Genomic DNA, 17,311 nt, shown 5'->3' with positions numbered 1-17,311 from the left:
TTTATACTGTTGCTGAATATCAGTATTTAGCTTAGGTGTTCAGAACAGGATATTTTTTTTTCTAGATTTTGTAGCTGTTGGGACTAGTGATACTTCTAAGTGGTAGTCAGGTGACCGATGAGTATATTTATAAAAACCCCAATGCCCTCAAAAGTGCATACACTGATGAAAGGCTTTACATAATATAATGTATGTATTAACATTAAACGATATGACTAATTTGGACCCATTCGAGAGTTAAAACCTTGGGGTAGCAAAATTCACCTTATACTCTACATCCTTTTCTACTATTCCTAAATATACATTTAGATTTAATACGATGTCAGCAAACTTTAAAGAAGTCTTTCAAATCATTATAATAATTTTGAAACCACCCTGAAACCCAATTCTTGCCCCCTAAGATTATGAAATTTACAATTTTGGTAAATGACTTACCTACTCCTTCTAAATATACATTTAGTTTCAATTTACTATCAATAGCATTAAAGCAAATACCATTTATATGTTTTGCACACATACACTATTTATACCACGTTTGACCCACTCTGGAGTCAATCCCTACCCCAGGGGTCATGAAATTTACAATTTTGGTAAAGGCCTTCCTACTCAACATCATTATGTATTTAGTTTTTCCTTACACATGTGTGGTTGTAGAGAATATTTTTGAAAATCTGTCAATTGTGGGTAGTTTTGCCCCACTCCAGGGGTGCAGGCGTCCTGCAATTTACAATTCATGTCCCCTTTGTCCCAAACATGCTTCATACCAAATTTGAAAAGAATTGGAATAGTAGTTATCAAGAAGTTAAAAATGTTCAATTGTTAACGGACGATGGACGACAACCACTGGCATTAGGTCACCCCAGTTTACTAATAAAGAATGCATTAGCAATATTGCGTAAGCCTGTTTTATTTATTATAACCGTTGCAGTACATATGGGTAGTAACCTGACGTGCAAGACGCTTCGGTACCCAAATGAAATGCATATCGTGTCTCCGCTTGATTGACAGTAAATTGGAAAACGTTTTCTTTTACACATATCAAACTTGGTTTACAGACATTACCTGAGAAGTATATGATTTCTATTGCTTTTGAGATCACGACTCAAATTTAGATTTAATAATCATTGTTTGACAATTATTTACGCTTTTCGTGTGCTGATTTGGAAGTGAAGATATAATGAATGACGATCAGTTAAATGATTCACATATTTATCCGGAAAACACAAACTCTGTACATATTGTTTTACTTGACCTTTAAGCGCCAATTTGTGGCACATAAACTTAAGTTCGTGATGTCTTCATGTGCATGAAAACTTCGAATGGGACGTAAAACTTTTCATGTACATACTTTTGCAAATCATCAATCCAGATTTTGACATCCGCTCCTATGTCCTTAAGAGCGGTTAACACAGGCTGCAGCTTCTCTGGCTCCACGTAGACATCCATGGAGTAGTTGTGTTTTCGTGGATGTCGCCAAACATCCAACTGTAGTAATGAAAAGATAAAGAACAATGACTAATTTCTTAATTCCTTGACAGAACACAAAATTAAAAGTAGGGCAAACATGGACTCCACCCCTGAACATATAAGAGGTGGGATCAGGTGCCTAGGAGAAGTAAGTATCCCTTGTTGACCGGTCACACCCGCCGTGAACACTGAATGTGCAGTGGATGTTCAACTTTCCACAGCCATGTTTACTCAATTTTTTTATATCATTGACATCGTGTGATATTAAGTCCAGTAGGACCTAACTATCCTATAAAACACGGAACGGCAACCTCTACCTCAGCGTTATCGTTCCTTAAGCTCCAATATACCTCTGTCAACGTCTCTCGAGTTTTTCAAGATTCTTGTAAAACGATAAAAATGCTCAAGTTCAGGGTGCAACTTCAGTTGCAAAAATATACGTAAATAAATCAATATTAAGTAAATGTAAAGTATTTATGTGTCGCAAGAAGCATTGATAGATTGTATCTTGTTAAACGTCCCTCTCGAGAATTTTTCACTCATGTGGAGACGTCACCGATACCGGTGAAGGACTACTTTAGGCCTATGTTCGGCGCTTACGGCCATTAAGCAGTGAGGGTTCTTTAGCGTGCCACACCTACTGTGACGCAGGACATCCGTTTTTAAGGTCATATCTTTAGGACCTGTGATATTCACACCTGATGCCGAGCGTTTGGCGATGGAACTGTCACTACCTGTTTTAACGACTTGGGTCTGTCGCGGCCGGGATTCGCTGGGCAAACGATCTACCTCTAACACACGAAACATTGAATTGTGTTGATCGATTGTACATTGTGTAATTTCCCTCTCGAGAATTTTTCACTCATTTGGAGACGTCACCATTGCAGGTTGAGGGCTGCAAAATATTTGGCCTATGGTCGGTGCTTACGGCCTTTGACCACGGAGGGTTCTTTATCATGACACAGGGCTTCAGTTTTTGCGGTCTAATCCGAAGGACTGCCCCATTTAGTCTTAGGACAAGCAAGGGGTGCTAAGGACCTATTATAACTCGGTCGGATCCCCACGGAGTCTTAGTTCTTAGTTGTATTAACCATTAAAAAGTGGGTTTAAACGTGGAATAACACTTCTAAATTTTCAGAATGTTAATGTAAGGAATGATAACTCTGGATAAAGATTGACTTTCCGGAAGTTTGTTGAATGAAAAAAAGTTAACGATAATAAACAGTGTTCAATCACAAAAATCCTATAAACGATGCAAAATCGAGAAGGCAAACACAAAAAAGTGTCTTGTCATTCGTAAACACCCTAAACGAAGCATACTCACATTGTAAAGATCGTGCAGGGCCAGCACATTTTCCAGTTCTGTCGTAGTGTGGGGTACGATTTGTAAAACCTTGTGGCTGAAATTATTGTAATAGATTCAAATTCTCGGTTTCTACATTGGATGATAAAACAAGTTGATCACAATTCTTAAAGTACACTTGTACTTCAAAAGAATAGCATTAGCCACCGGTGTAACCTGAGCTGAGATTCATGTCTGGAAATTTACGTTCAGCTTCGGTCAGTTCTGATACATGTAAGTAGTAACTGTTCATACCTACTGTATATTACTAATAAAGAAAACACAGACTACAGGAACTTTTCAATATCAAGAAATAAACGACTCCTTCATTAAAGACCACATTTGAACAGAGAATTTTGCGGGTTTTAATTGGGATTTCCATACCTAGATGGTAAGCAATGCACATTTAACAGAGATAAAGATTTAGTTTAATAGTCAAATAACTTATCTAAAGAGAACGGCAGTGTCACCTACATTGTAAGTACACATTGTTAGAACCGACCGAAGCTGAATGTTAACGACTGCTTCAAAAATCGGTGATGGCTTCAGTCCAGATATCCAACCGAGTCGAATCTCAGCCGAGAACATTTACTGTTTAATCTTATAATACAAAGCATTAGACAGTTTTAATGATATCTGCTCATAGCTGTATCGACCGAATCACTTAAGTCTGTTAGGCGTATGAATACTCTCGAGCATGACGTGTGTATATCGGATCTCACGTGTGCAGCTTAGTTGCCCATTTGTTATTTGTTCACATAACAACTAGAGTTATCTCTCTTACATTGCGTTGGTAATCTAAGTGATCCGTCTCCATTTGACCATCATTGGTTCGGTGTTTTATAATTTCGTTGTTCCTGCGCACGATTTGCCTGCTCCAAGCACACTTTACAAAATAATGGTTTAATGTATCCCTGCATTGTGTGTAAGTATTCCATTTTTGTCAGCAAACATTTTAGATGATATTATAAGGTATGAAGTCTTTTAGCAATATATTTTGGTGCAAAGTGATTTACTATGCTAAAGCTAATATATATAATGTCGGTGACATTAACTTCCTTATATTGTTTACCAGCTTATGAAGCTTTATATAAAAGTAAATCAGGGATTATTTCTAAAATAGTTTTAGTTTGAATTATATAATTTGTTAATGCAATGTTGTCATGTTGTTGTCCAAATTGTGTCACTGTATCAATATGTGAAAGAGGTCATTTTGTTCAATTTTTTGAAAGCATTAAATTGTGTCAAAATGACTCGTACAAGTCATTTTCTGTTAAAACTAACAATTTCATGCATTTATCTGCATTTCTCTCCAAATCCAAAACTATTACAATCTTCCAAATATGTCCCTTGAAAGTTTACTTCCTGGACAAAAAAAATAATATGCTATACAAGTTGGCTCATAGCATAACATTTGACAAACATGCAGTCATTTCTACGTTGAAAAATATCATTCCTATATTTTTTATATCATATTAGACAGGAATAAGATGACTTGGGGTGTCTGACGTGTTTCATACTGATTGTTAGGCCGTTTTTGGCACACTTATTTTAACTACAGATATTAAACACCTTTTACCTGATCAAGATATATGGCTCACGACGGGTGTGACCGGTCGACAGGGGATGGTTACTCTTCCTAGGCATTTATCCCACCTCTGGTATATCCAGGGGTCCGTGTTTGCCCAACTGTCTATTTTTTATTGCTTATAGGAGTTATGAGATTGATCACTGTTCACTTATCATCACCTTTCATAAAGTAGTTTGCTTAGTTTTCGAGTTTGAACGACCAAAATTCAAATCTTGCGGTAAACATATTATTTCACACGCCATTATGTGTGACGTCTTTTGTGACCTCATTCAAGCATTTGAAAACAGCTGTTAGCCGTTTTACATAATGTATATACGGGGTAGGTTTAATCGACAAACAAGCCAATTATCAGGGCCTCTAACTAACCTAGCATTACAGTGTGTCTGCCACGTATGGGTGAAGGGATGTGGACTTGGTATTTCAAAAGATGTGAGGAAAAAGACTTGGGTAATGTTTTTGTCGGCGCAAGAATTTGCCTTTTAAAAAGACCGTCGCCCTTGTCCATGCACTGTTTCAAAAAGGAGTCCTAGTTAAACTGCGAGAAAATGGTTATGTAGAAGCTAAGCACCGCTAAAGCATGAGTTTGCCACTCGCACCTTGAGTTGATTATATTTTGTTTAATGTCCCTCTCAAGAAATTTTCACTCAGACATATGGAGACGTCACAATTGCCGGTGAAGGGCTGCAAAATTTAGGCCTATGTTTGGCGCATACGGCCTTTGAGCAGGGAGGGATCTTTATTGTGACACGGGGCTTAGGGGTGGGTTTGGGTTTTTTTTTTTTGGGGGGGGGGGGGGTGCAGTCTCATGCGAAGCACCACCCCATTTAAGGTAGTACTCTACATCGTCATAATGGCTGACTTCCTTAAACACATGGATGAAAAAATCGATATCAGCAATATTTGACTTTTCCTTTTCCATTTAAATACCTAACCGAGTAGCTCAGTAGGTTAGAATACCGACTGCTGAACTGTAGGTTGCAGGTTCGAGTCCAGCAGGGTTTTAAATTTTTTTCAGATTACCTTCTACTAAAACTGTATTTTTTGACAAAATAAAGTAAATTTGAAAAATTTTAACTTCAAAATATTGTTTTACATATCCTCCACTTTTCATCTACATCAAATTTCTCTGGTGTAGCATACCTCCTTAATCGCCTCTTACGACAAACAATAGGTACGGGGGACCTATTCTAACCCGGTTTCCTTTGTTGACCGCCACACCCGCCGTGAGTCCTCTGTTTTCATCAGGTAAACGTAGGAATGACAAGTGAAGATAACGAAGTGGTCAATCTCAGAGAATACAAAATCAAGATTAGAGCAAACACGGACCCCTGGACACACCAGAGGTGGGATCAGACAAACACGGACCCCTGAACACACCAGAGGTGGGATCAGACAAACACGGACCCCTGGACACCAGAGGTGGGATCAGACAAACACGGACCCTTTGACACACCAGAGGTGGGATCAGACAAACATGGACCCCTGGACACACCAGAGGTGGGATCAGACAAACACGGACCCCTGGACACCAGAGGTGGGATCAGACAAACACGGACCCCTGGACACACCAGAGGTGGGATCAGACAAACACGGACCCCTGGACACACCAGAGGTGGGATCAGACAAACACGGACCCCTGGACACCAGAGGTGGGATCAGAAAAACACGGACCCCTGGACACACCAGAGGTGGGATCAGACAAACACGGACCCCTGGACACACCAGAGGTGGGATCAGACAAACACGGACCCCTAGAGACACCAGAGGTGGGATCAGACAAACACGGACCCCTGGACACCAGAGGTGGGATCAGACAAACACGGACCCCTGGACACACCAGAGGTGGGATCAGACAAACACGGACCCTTGGACACACCAGAGGTGGGATCAGACAAACATGGACCCCTGGACACACCAGAGGTGGGATCAGACAAACACGGACCCCTGGACACCAGAGGTGGGATCAGACAAACACGGACCCCTGGACACACCAGAGATGGGATCAGACAAACACGGACCCTTGGACACACCAGAGGTGGGATCAGACAAACATGGACCCCTGGACACACCAGAGGTGGGATCAGACAAACACGGACCCCTGGACACCAGAGGTGGGATCAGAAAAACACGGACCCCTGGACACACCATAGGTGGGATCAGACAAACACGGACCCCTGGACACACCAGAGGTGGGATCAGACAAACACGGACCCCTGGACACACCAGAGATGGGATCAGACAAACACGGACCCTTGGACACACCAGAGGTGGGATCAGACAAACTTGGACCCCTGGACACACCAGAGGTGGGATCCGGTGCATAAGAAGAGTAATTAAAACATCTCCTGTTGACCGGCCACATCCGCCCTCATCCCTCTGTCGGAGTATGCCGTAGTCAAAATCAGTATGTGAAGAACGGCCTAACAATCGGTAGAAACACGTCAGAATTTGCGAAATGTTGACTGCAAAGGAGACTGTTGAAACCCCTTTAACATCAACTTATTTGTCAGTAGCTTTTGTATAAAATGTTCATAAGTGCACTTTGTACGTCATGTATGTCAACAGCTACTGAAGACTTTGGTATAATTGAGCGGTCGGCCTAACTACGTTTTACGTCAATCGCTTGCGTAAGTTTGAGAAAGTTGGTCAGATAAACAATGTTAGGTTAAAATAAAATAATTATGTTATTCATTTTTCGCACTTTCAGAATGAGGTTGATATTTACGACATATTGTGCTATATTTTAGTAACAGATACGTGAATCTTTCATCTACTTTGCATCTTTTTATTTGATAGGTAGTTGAATATACACCAAATAAATACCGAATATATTGTGCAAGTGATAAGAAATGAGTGGACCTGATGACCAGTGTGATAAAAGCACGGGTTATATGAATTATACTACTCTTTGGCAAGGTTTATGTACATTCAGATGTCTGTTTATCGGGAAGCTGGAATTTTTAATGGAAAGAGAGAGATAGATAGTAAATATTCTAGGTTAAATATTGTTGATTATAAGCGAGCTCTAATGATTGGGATAGAGAAAATTAGAGGTCGGAATAAATCTCCCACAATCCTAAACTTTAATACTGTGCAAGTGAAGATAACGAACAGTGATCAATGTCACAACCCCTATAAGCAATACAAAATAGATAGTTGGCCAAACACGGACCCCTGGACACACCAGAGGTGGGATCAGGTGCCTAGGAGAAGTAAGCATCCCCTGTCCCTTTTGTTTTGCATAGTAATGTTTCGTTGGCCTGAGATTATGAACTTGCGTTAATTACCTCAAGTTTCGTGGGACTGAGATTATGAACTTGCGTTATTACCTCAAGTTTCGTGGGACTGAGATTATGAACTTGCGTTAATTACCTCCAAGTTTCGTGGGCCTGAGATTATGAACCTGGGTTAATTACCTCAATTTCACCCTCAGTCTCCTGATTCCCTTGCCGTCGTAAAATGGCTGAAATATTGCCAAAACGGCGTGAAATCACAATCAATGATTCCCTTTCACATTGAGTAGTCGTGTGTATGGATGCATAACGAAATGCAATATCCGGGTCAGGGTGATAGAAGTGACGATACGGTCTGTTTGTTTTATGTCATCAATCAAAAGAAGAAGTGGTGGATCTATTTGTTTTGTGCAACAGAAAATACAAACCTGGGTTTTTTCATACTCCATCGTGAATATGGCCGGGGCATGTCCGTCTGGCCTTCCGTCACACTTTACGTTCAGCCCAGTTTCAAAAAACTCTTCAAGATATTCTTATCAAACCTTATATGCTGATACATATTGGTAACATCTATTAAACTGCATTAATTTTTCACCTTGACACTTCCTTTCACCTTGACCTCACTTTTCCCTATTTGGTGTTTAGCTCAGTTTCAACGCAACTATTGAAAACTTTGAAACCTTTAACTGATACATATTAATGGTAGCTATTCAGCTGTGTTATTATTCATTTTACCTTGACGTTTCCTGTGACCTTGACCTCACTATTCTCTATTTAGTGGTTAGCTCAGTTTCAAAGCAATTACTGAAGTTTATTTTTACCCCTTTCTGAATATGACCGGGCGCCCCACCTAATGTTTGTAATGTCCGTTTGTGATGTCTATGTTTATAACTGAGTATTTGCTTTTCATTTGAGTAAGAATTGAGTTTGTTTTCTTTTGTTGGAAGTAATTTGAATAATGATAACCTTTCTATTTATAGCTACATGTAGGTAACATTTAATTAATGCAAAATTGCTATTTATCTTTGTAGCAATTTTCTTCGAATGTTTGGTAAATTTGAATAATATTCAGAGTAAAATGAATGGATGATAAGTTTGAAAAGAAAAAAATATTTTTTAAAAAGGTGACATTTTTTAATTAGAACACATTTGTCATAGACATAATGTATTAATAGAATGATAAGGGAGAGTGTTTGAAATGTTTCATTTATATGTATGAGTGGTGTGTTAAAGCTTTCAGAGTAAATAACAATAGACTAGAGTACTCCAAAGGATCTCCTTATATTGTATACAATTGTGATATGACGAGAACACAATTCAGATTTACCTGTATAAAGGCCGGCACCACATCAGACTAAGTTCACTAAAGTTTAAACCGCACAGGACTAAGTTCACTAAAGTTTAAACCACACCGGACTAAGTTCACTAAAGTTTAAACCACGCCGGACTAAGTTCACTAAAGTTTAAACCTCACCGTACTAGGTTCACTAGAGTTTAAACCATACCGGACTAAGTTCACTGAAGTTTAAACCACACCGGACTAAGTTCATTAAAGTTTAAACCACAAATAACTAAGTTCACTAAAGTTTAAACCACACCGGACTAAGTTTACTAAAGGTTTAAACCTCACCGGACTAAGTTCATTAGAGGTTTAAACAACAAAGTGAATTTCCTTTGAAAAAAGCACTGTATTTCTCTAGTTCATTGATAAGGTGGATGAAGAAGTGTGCAGCAACTTTCTCTCTCCATTGAAAAGTTATAAAAAGATTTACATGAAGAAGATATTTCCCCTCAATCGCCCCCTATGGCTATCCTTAATCTGCATAATTATCTATAACAAACAAGGTTCAGTATTTTAATTTTTCCCACACAATGGAAAACTTCAACCTCTTTTCCATTGTGAATGGGGCAGACTATCGGGCCATGAGAAGGTACCGATAATCCCTGTTGTTTTTTCATACTGCATTACAAATGTGACATCGGGCGGGGCATTCATGTCCAATGGACACATTTCTAGTTTCTAATCAGACCTGTCTAGGTCCTGAGCATACAACATACGATCACAGAACCACCCGTTATCGGTTTAGTCGGGGTTTAGCAAACACACGTTATGAAAATCAACCATGCCACTTTCTTTGACATCAAAATTCATAATTGTGCTTATGTCTATGAAAATATCTAACTGCAAACTTGATCGTCATCAACTTTATTAACTCTAGGTTTTTGAATGGATCTCAATGTATCCTTACAACAACAATTGGGGGGTGGGGGGGTTGAATATTTACTGTATGCGAATGCAGAAATATTTAATCACTGTGTTAAAGAATAGGATTCTGTAAATATCAAATTGTTTTAAGGTCCTCTTAGAAAAATAAAAATAAAATGACATTGCTATTTGGGGATTATTAAATAAATTTTCAGGATAAAATCAACGCCTTTGTGCTAAATCGAGTTTTGTTGAAAACCTTTACTTCGCTATTGTGCGATATTGAATACCCTACAACTTTTCCGCGTTTTCTTCTAAATCAAATATTAATACTCTTGGTATAGGTTTTGTCAGGCGCGCACGAGGGAAGGTATGAGCGACCGAAACTATCACCCCCTGTGCTAAATAGAAAATAATTACATTTTTCAATTTTTATGCACTTTTAGTTGTACATGTAAATACTAAAATTAAGTCCCTAGTTTCGATTGGGCCCTTTAAAAATGGCATTAAGTGTAAACCTTTTCCCTGGTTAAAATTTTAGATTTATGAAGTTGCGCTCTCTCCAACGGGAGCTTCATAGACATAATGTTATGTACATGCAAGTCCGTTTATAGTTTATGGGTTTTTTTCTGATCACATATTGTTTGTTTGTCTCTCCGTTCGTTTGTAGACTACATATTTTTCCTTCTCCAGAACCAGTGAAACTTGCCGTAAAGCATCGGGTAAACAGAATATTCGAAATTGTCCTTTAACAGCGAAACTTCATCAGAAATCAAATGCGTGCAATGTTACATGTAACTGTGGACATCAATTTAAAGAAGTTGCTTGTTTAAAGTATTATATGGCATGTCCTGGTTTCAAGGACACTTATAGGGATAGTACAGGTCATTTTTATTTTTTTTAAATTTAGAAGATTATAATGAGACCAAAGGACACGTACAGGTCATTTCCTTGTAAATAGCAACATTGTTATGCATTTATTCTCAAGTTTAAAACAATTATAATCTTCAAATTACGTCCCCTGAAGTTTTGCTTCCTGGACAAGCAGTCATTCCGCTATACACATGTAATTAGTTACTTCCTGGACAAGCTGTCATTCTGCTATACACATGTAATTAGTTACTTCCTGGACAAGCAGTCATTCTGCTATACACATGTAATTAGTTACTTCCTGGACAAGCTGTCATTCTGCTATACACATGTAATTAGTTACTTCCTGGACAAGCTGTCATTCTGCTATACACATGTAATTAGTTACTTCCTGGACAATCTGTCATTCCGCTATATACATGTAATTAGTTACTTCCTGGACAAGCTGTCATTCTGCTATACACATGTAATTAGTTACTTCCTGGACAATCTATCATTCCGCTTTATACATGTAATTAGTTACTTCCTGGACAAGCAGTCATTCTGCTATACACATGTAATTAGTTACTTGGTGTACCTTTTGACGAACATGCAATCATTTCAAAATTGTTGAATATCATTCAATTATCTTTCTTATGATAAAAAGGAATACGATGATTTGGGATGAGAGAAAACAAACACCAAATGAGCTATAGTATCTCGTTAAATCGTGTATCCGCGAAACATAGTAAATACACTTAAGTGATAAAGTCCTCGTGCACTTACCCGTCAAACCTCGCCGGTTCCGCGGCCGCACATCCACAGAAAATCAGTAACACCAATATACAGGAGGGCATTATGACGAGTAACTCCTGGAAAATAAATCATTCAGGATTACTCTGACCAGGATACAGATATCCTGACCTCCTTACATACCAAGTCTGCCGAGTTCTCACAATTAGAAATGTATAAAAGGACATTTTTGGGGGACGACATTATTCAAATTATCATAAGGCACCACTCCAAGAGAGTATATGTCTACCTGTATTTCATTAATGAACAAGAGTACCGCAAACGGTACAACATACACCCGTTAAACCTTCTGTGCAATATCTGGATCCATGAGGAAAGGTCCAGAAAACTATTTGACCTACTTTTAGCCCTAGATTAGGTCATGGTACACCAATTAAGTTGAAATGTATTACACTGAGAGGGAGGTTGTGACAAAATTTCAGGGCAACACCTGCATGTATTCATAACGGGAAAAAATCTGGAAAACGAAAGCAAGTTTTTTCTACTAAGTGATATTACGGTCTTTGACCTTGAGAAACAGACCTCTGAAGAACTTCGTAATTCAATGATAATTTTAATTTATCAGAAGAGGAATTGCGATAATTGTTGTCTTCGAAAAAAAGTTATTTTGTATTGACTCTTGTGAACTAATTGGCATGTAATAATACTGATTATAGCAAACGCGTACAAACGCATTGTTTAATTAATTTATATTCTTGAAACAAAAATGTTCGGTACATGTGATTAGTCTACTGCGCGTGATAACGTAATGAAATACTACATTCATTGACAAAAAATTGCTATAACTTGTTTCTAGATCCTTTCTCCAATACTATTTTATGTTGTATTTTCAAAACTGTTATTTTTTAGAATTAAAATAACTTGTGTAAGCTAATAACGAAGAAAATTGAGAGATACTTTGGGCTAATATTTCACTGCTTTATCATTAAAATTAACCGAGGATAACGAAGTGATCAACCTGATAATTCCTATAAAAATACAAAATTACGACTACGACAAACATGGACCCCTGGATATACCAAAGATGGGATTTAGTGCTTAGGAGGAGAACTCATCCTCTGCTGACCTGTCACACCTTCTGTAGACTATATCTTAATCAGGTAAACGGAGCAATTCGTAGACAAAATCAGTCTGTGAAAAACGGCCTAACAATTCATATGAAACGTGTCAGACAGCTTTCGATATAATGACAGATTGATTTGCAAATAAGATCATCATAACAGCCATAGAATTTGCAAAATGCTGACTTCGAAATAGAATTATGAAATTTCTATAACATCAACTTACATGTTTTGGTAACAGCCTGTCTCGTTTTAAAAATTGATCATACGTAGCATAGATCATGCTCTCGCGCATCGATTCAGGAGGCAGACAGTATATGCCGGTGGTAATGAAATATTGCACACATATGACAAGTTAACGATAGCGAATCTGAAGCCATCTTTATTTTGAAATAAACATTAAAATGTGTAGAACTATGTGGTTTAATATTTGATAAGAAAATGTACGTCCAAAGAAAAGGACGATTTGTCTAATTCGAGGCATCTTCTTTCTTTACCTAAATCAAAATGCATATTGTTATCATTTCTTGTATTGTAAGTATAAACACTCCCGGTAGTTAAAATGCCCGTTCGTGTCGTAGTGAATTTATAGGTTATCTGCAGAGAACGAAAACGAATGATTTGAGTTAAAAGCAGAACGCTTTGACCTGAAAATGGAATGCTTCAATTGTGCACTGGTACATGTACTCTTCGGGGTCTGCATTACATTATTGAAAAACAATTTGTCCCGTTGTGATAAGTCACTTTATATTGTCAAAACTACATAAATCACAATGAATTTTACATGTACAGTATACAATTATAAATAATTTACAATTAATCTAGATATTAGAGAATATTCTTCATTTGCTTTGCTAAGTTATGCCTTACCCGTCCTGGTCGTGACAGTAAAACTGATAAAAATGGCATTGAACTACCATGTGCCTTGAACCATTAGAGTAGAAGAAGATAAGACATTTAAGATCAGGATAGATTATTTCAAGTCATGCAGTGACATATCACAGCGTTTCTCAGAAGAAGCCCCTGCTCAGAGTCCGTAAGCACCGGATATTCCCTTTATACCGGCAATGGAGACGTCTCATGTGAGCGGACAATTCACAAGCTGGACGTTAATCAATATCCAACCAACCAGCCATTCGGGTTAATCTCCTAGATGTCATTATATCCGGGATAGACTGTATAAAGGAAACCTTGCTTGTGAACATTTTGTTTATGGTCATCGAATTCATCTTTCAAACAATAGGACGTCATAAAATTGGTATTTCGTTATTGATTGATGCATATCATTTGATCATTAGTCACCTTTGAGCCAAATACGAGTTCCTGATGTCTCCATTTGTTGTTGCCTACATGTATATGCTAATTGAGAGGGAAGAATATCTGATAGACAGAGTCCAAGACTCTTGGTATGGCCTTCCACGTCGTCGATATATCTCAATGTAGAAAGTTGAAGCTCACAGAAAGATATGTTTCTCACGTAGAAACGTTTGCATAAATTATGCCACGTAAAAGTATATAAACAGGTCAGCTAATATTTCATATCATGTAATACATGTAGATGTGATTGGTCATTATCATGTAATACATGTAGATGTGATTGTGTGATTGGTCATTATCATGTAATACATGTAGATGTGATTGGTCATTATCATGTAATACATGTAGATGTGATTGGTCATTATCATGTAATACATGTAGATGTGATTGGTCATTATCATGTAATACATGTAGATGTGATTGGTCATTATCATTTCAGTGTATATGAAAGCGGAAACGTTTCATCTGTGTAACGTATCCACTGTCTCAATACGAATTGTGCTACCGTGAGAAAGAACTCAGAGGCTTCCTTGAAAATACACTACAATCATTTTGAAAGGTGAAGATAACGAACAGTGATCAATCGCATAACTTCTATAAGCAATACAAAATATAGAGTTAGGCAAACACGGAGTGAAGTGTCGCATCACCATCTTAAGAAATTACACATAGCTTTCTGGAAATTTGGATATTACCAAAATGTCAGGAGCAAGTTGTTCTTACCGCGATGAAGATAATAACCTCAAAATAACGGAATGACATAAAAATTTGTAATTTGTATCTTACCATCATTTTACTGAATTCCAGAATTGAATTCGAGGTATTCCAAGATGAGCCTTGTGAGAGAAGTGTTCTATCGTCATTGTCCGACATTGGCGGTACGTTACAGTTAATACGTCATGTAAAACAAATTCGAGCACAACCGTAAAACATGTGAAAATGAGTCGACACATATGCCTTATTCTTGAAGATAAAAAAAAAACCAAAATATTAAACACTCGCTAAGTTATTTCAAACAAATCATTGGTGAATTGGAAGTTCAAAATAAAAGCCCTAAAGAAAATTTAGAAATGATGTAATCTGGCTTATGGTGTTCGGAGAATATTGTTCCAATTGTCATCGCTCGACAATGTAGGTTAGGGAAATGTACTTCACGAGAACAATGGGGATCTATATTTAGAAAACATGATGAAGGGAAATAAAATCTGCAAATGATCTGAGGAATCAAAATCCAAACAGATTTCAACTCGACAAAGTTTGAGCATTAAACGAAACAAAAAGCAGCAGAATAGTTAAGAATTCATTTAGCGAAAATGTGTGGTGTCATTTGCTTTTTTTTTTTTTTTTTTTTTGCTTTTTTTCTTTTTTCTTTTTTGTTTGTTTGTTTGTTACTTCTTCTGTCTCTTTAGGAATATTTCATCCATTAATGAGACGTCACCAGCTGCAGGTGAAGTAACACAAATTTAGCGCTCAGGGGCGCAGCAGTGAAGGTTCTTAAACCATAAACATCTCATTCAACGAAGGACACCCCCTCCCTTCCGAGACCAGCAATCTGACACCTCGATAAACTTTGAAATACGATATTCATCTGATATTTTCAATGTTCTTAACTTTTCCGTGATTGTAGAAGTCACTGTTACGACTTTTTGTAATAATTCATTAACAGTTACTGACATGTACAAACACGTGAATAAACACAAAAAAGTTTAACATGTGTTGTAATGACATACATATTGAAAGTAAGTAATAAATCGAAAACAGTCCAATATGTCAGATATCGAATGACTCGGGACTGTTCTGGGAAGTTTGCGCTTATAACTACAGTTGAAACATTTTACCGAAATTGGGTTGTACACTACCTAGCAATGTCCAGGAAATTAGGCCATTGTTTATAATATTATAGCAGTTATTATGATTTTGACCAGAAGAAACCACGTGTATTCATAAATGTCGCACTGGACAGAACTACCATTATAAACCCATTCGCAATGATGAGTTTCAAAATTTGAAATTATAAACGACCGTTCGTTTTGTCTTTGGTCAACTATTTGGCATGACGAATTAAGCTTGCATTCGTAAAATTATCATCTAATTTTCAATACGGAGAGAGATCATTTATACTGGATTTTTAAACTACATAAAAACCCTTACAAACAAAGATACAATGCTGAATTCAGTATGTACTTTACCAAGCCCTTATCTTTGCTCCTCACGAAAATGTTAACAGTTGTGAAGGAGAAACTTCAAACTTACTATGCAACTACATATACCAGAAGTGGTGTAAATTAAATGTGGATTGTAAAATATTTTCAAAGAACTTTTAGTATACCTGAAATCGCAAAACTTTTCTCAAAACCTATGACTTTTCAACACTTTACACGACCATTCCTCACGATAAATTAAAGACTAGAATTTCTGACATCATAAGACAGTTGCTTCTTCAAAAAAAAAAAGGGGGGGGGAACGCAAAATATTCATATCTAGTGATCAATCTTCCAAAAAATTACTTTGTTAAACACCACTCTGATTCCACGCTCAAGTCCTCTGAAGTTGAATTGATTGATTGAATATTGTTTTACGTCCCTCTCGAGAATATTTCATTCATATGGAGACACTGCCGGTGAAGGGCTGCAAAATTTAGGCCTATGCTCGGCGCATATGGCCATTGAGGAGGGATGGAACTTTATCGTGCCACACCTGTTGTGACACGGGACCTCCCCATTTAGTCGCCTCTTACGACAAGCAAGGGGTACTCAGGACCTATTCTAACCCGGATCCCCACGGGATCACTGGTATTAAAACTGATGTACGTAACTGCAGTTATGTACATCTCAAGATGGCGGAAGAAGAAACGGCTAAATTGTCAATTTAGATTATATCTTATCCTATCAACTATTCAGTGATATTAATTAGTCAAGTTTGTGTATTTCTTAACGCTTCATCGTTCAGAATGGTAAAATCCATTTGTTTCTCCTGAATGGACGAGTTAAACTCCTGTGTAAAAACACACGTGATGTACGTAACTCATTATAACATTTTTGGTTGATGTACGTAATTTTCCTATATAATGTACGTAACTGTGCAATTCACTCGTAGTTCGACAAACCCTAAAGCTTGCTTTCTAAGCGGCTAAACAAGCAGAGAAGTAATCCACATACTTTGTGGCAGAGAAAGAATGCCATTAGCGATTTTTTTTTTTTTTTAAAAACTCATTCTATAACCTCTTGAGATATTTGATCCGAACAGATGCTGCACATAGGGAAAAAAGGGGGGGGGGTATTACTTCAAATTTTGTACCATTTAAAGACTATGCCTATTCTTGGGAGGACAAATTTTGAAGTCTTTTGGAGGTCCAATAAAACCGTAGTATGTCTGTTGTGGGAGAGGGAGGGGGTAGGTAAAATGGATGCTTTGGGGATGGTTTTCTTGGTA

The 17,311-nt window shown here is 37.6% G+C and overlaps 1 protein-coding gene and 1 long non-coding RNA gene across 3 annotated transcripts in view; one reads left to right on the top strand and one right to left on the bottom strand.

The window, feature by feature from the left end:
* LOC125664371 (carboxypeptidase B-like) overlaps positions 1 to 13,512 on the bottom strand; it is a 30,364-nt gene extending 16,852 nt beyond the window's left edge. The window contains exons 1-4 of one of the 2 annotated variants that reach the window (XM_048897091.2): positions 13,433 to 13,512; positions 11,475 to 11,560; positions 2,792 to 2,867; positions 1,349 to 1,485 (exon numbers count right to left, since the gene is read on the bottom strand). In XM_048897091.2, the coding sequence (XP_048753048.1) occupies positions 1,349 to 1,485; positions 2,792 to 2,867; positions 11,475 to 11,560; positions 13,433 to 13,471 (338 nt within the window). In that variant the 5' untranslated portion in view covers positions 13,472 to 13,512. Of the gene's footprint in view, positions 1 to 1,348; positions 1,486 to 2,791; positions 2,868 to 11,474; positions 11,561 to 12,788; positions 12,861 to 13,432 lie in introns of those variants that run through there. The other variant, XM_056151836.1, reaches the window with a different exon arrangement.
* Positions 3,506 to 16,290, top strand: LOC125664372 (uncharacterized). Its single transcript, XR_007365862.2, has 3 exons — positions 3,506 to 3,734; positions 14,687 to 14,757; positions 15,289 to 16,290. It is a non-coding gene; the product is annotated as an uncharacterized LOC125664372 (long non-coding RNA).
* Positions 16,291 to 17,311: the final 1,021 nt, after the last annotated feature.

Source organism: Ostrea edulis, chromosome 1 (genome assembly GCF_947568905.1).
Source record: "Ostrea edulis chromosome 1, xbOstEdul1.1, whole genome shotgun sequence".
Classification (NCBI taxonomy): domain Eukaryota; kingdom Metazoa; phylum Mollusca; class Bivalvia; order Ostreida; family Ostreidae; genus Ostrea; species Ostrea edulis.
The sequence above is the reverse complement of the archived record's forward strand: the minus strand, read 5'-3'. Positions and strand labels throughout refer to the sequence as shown.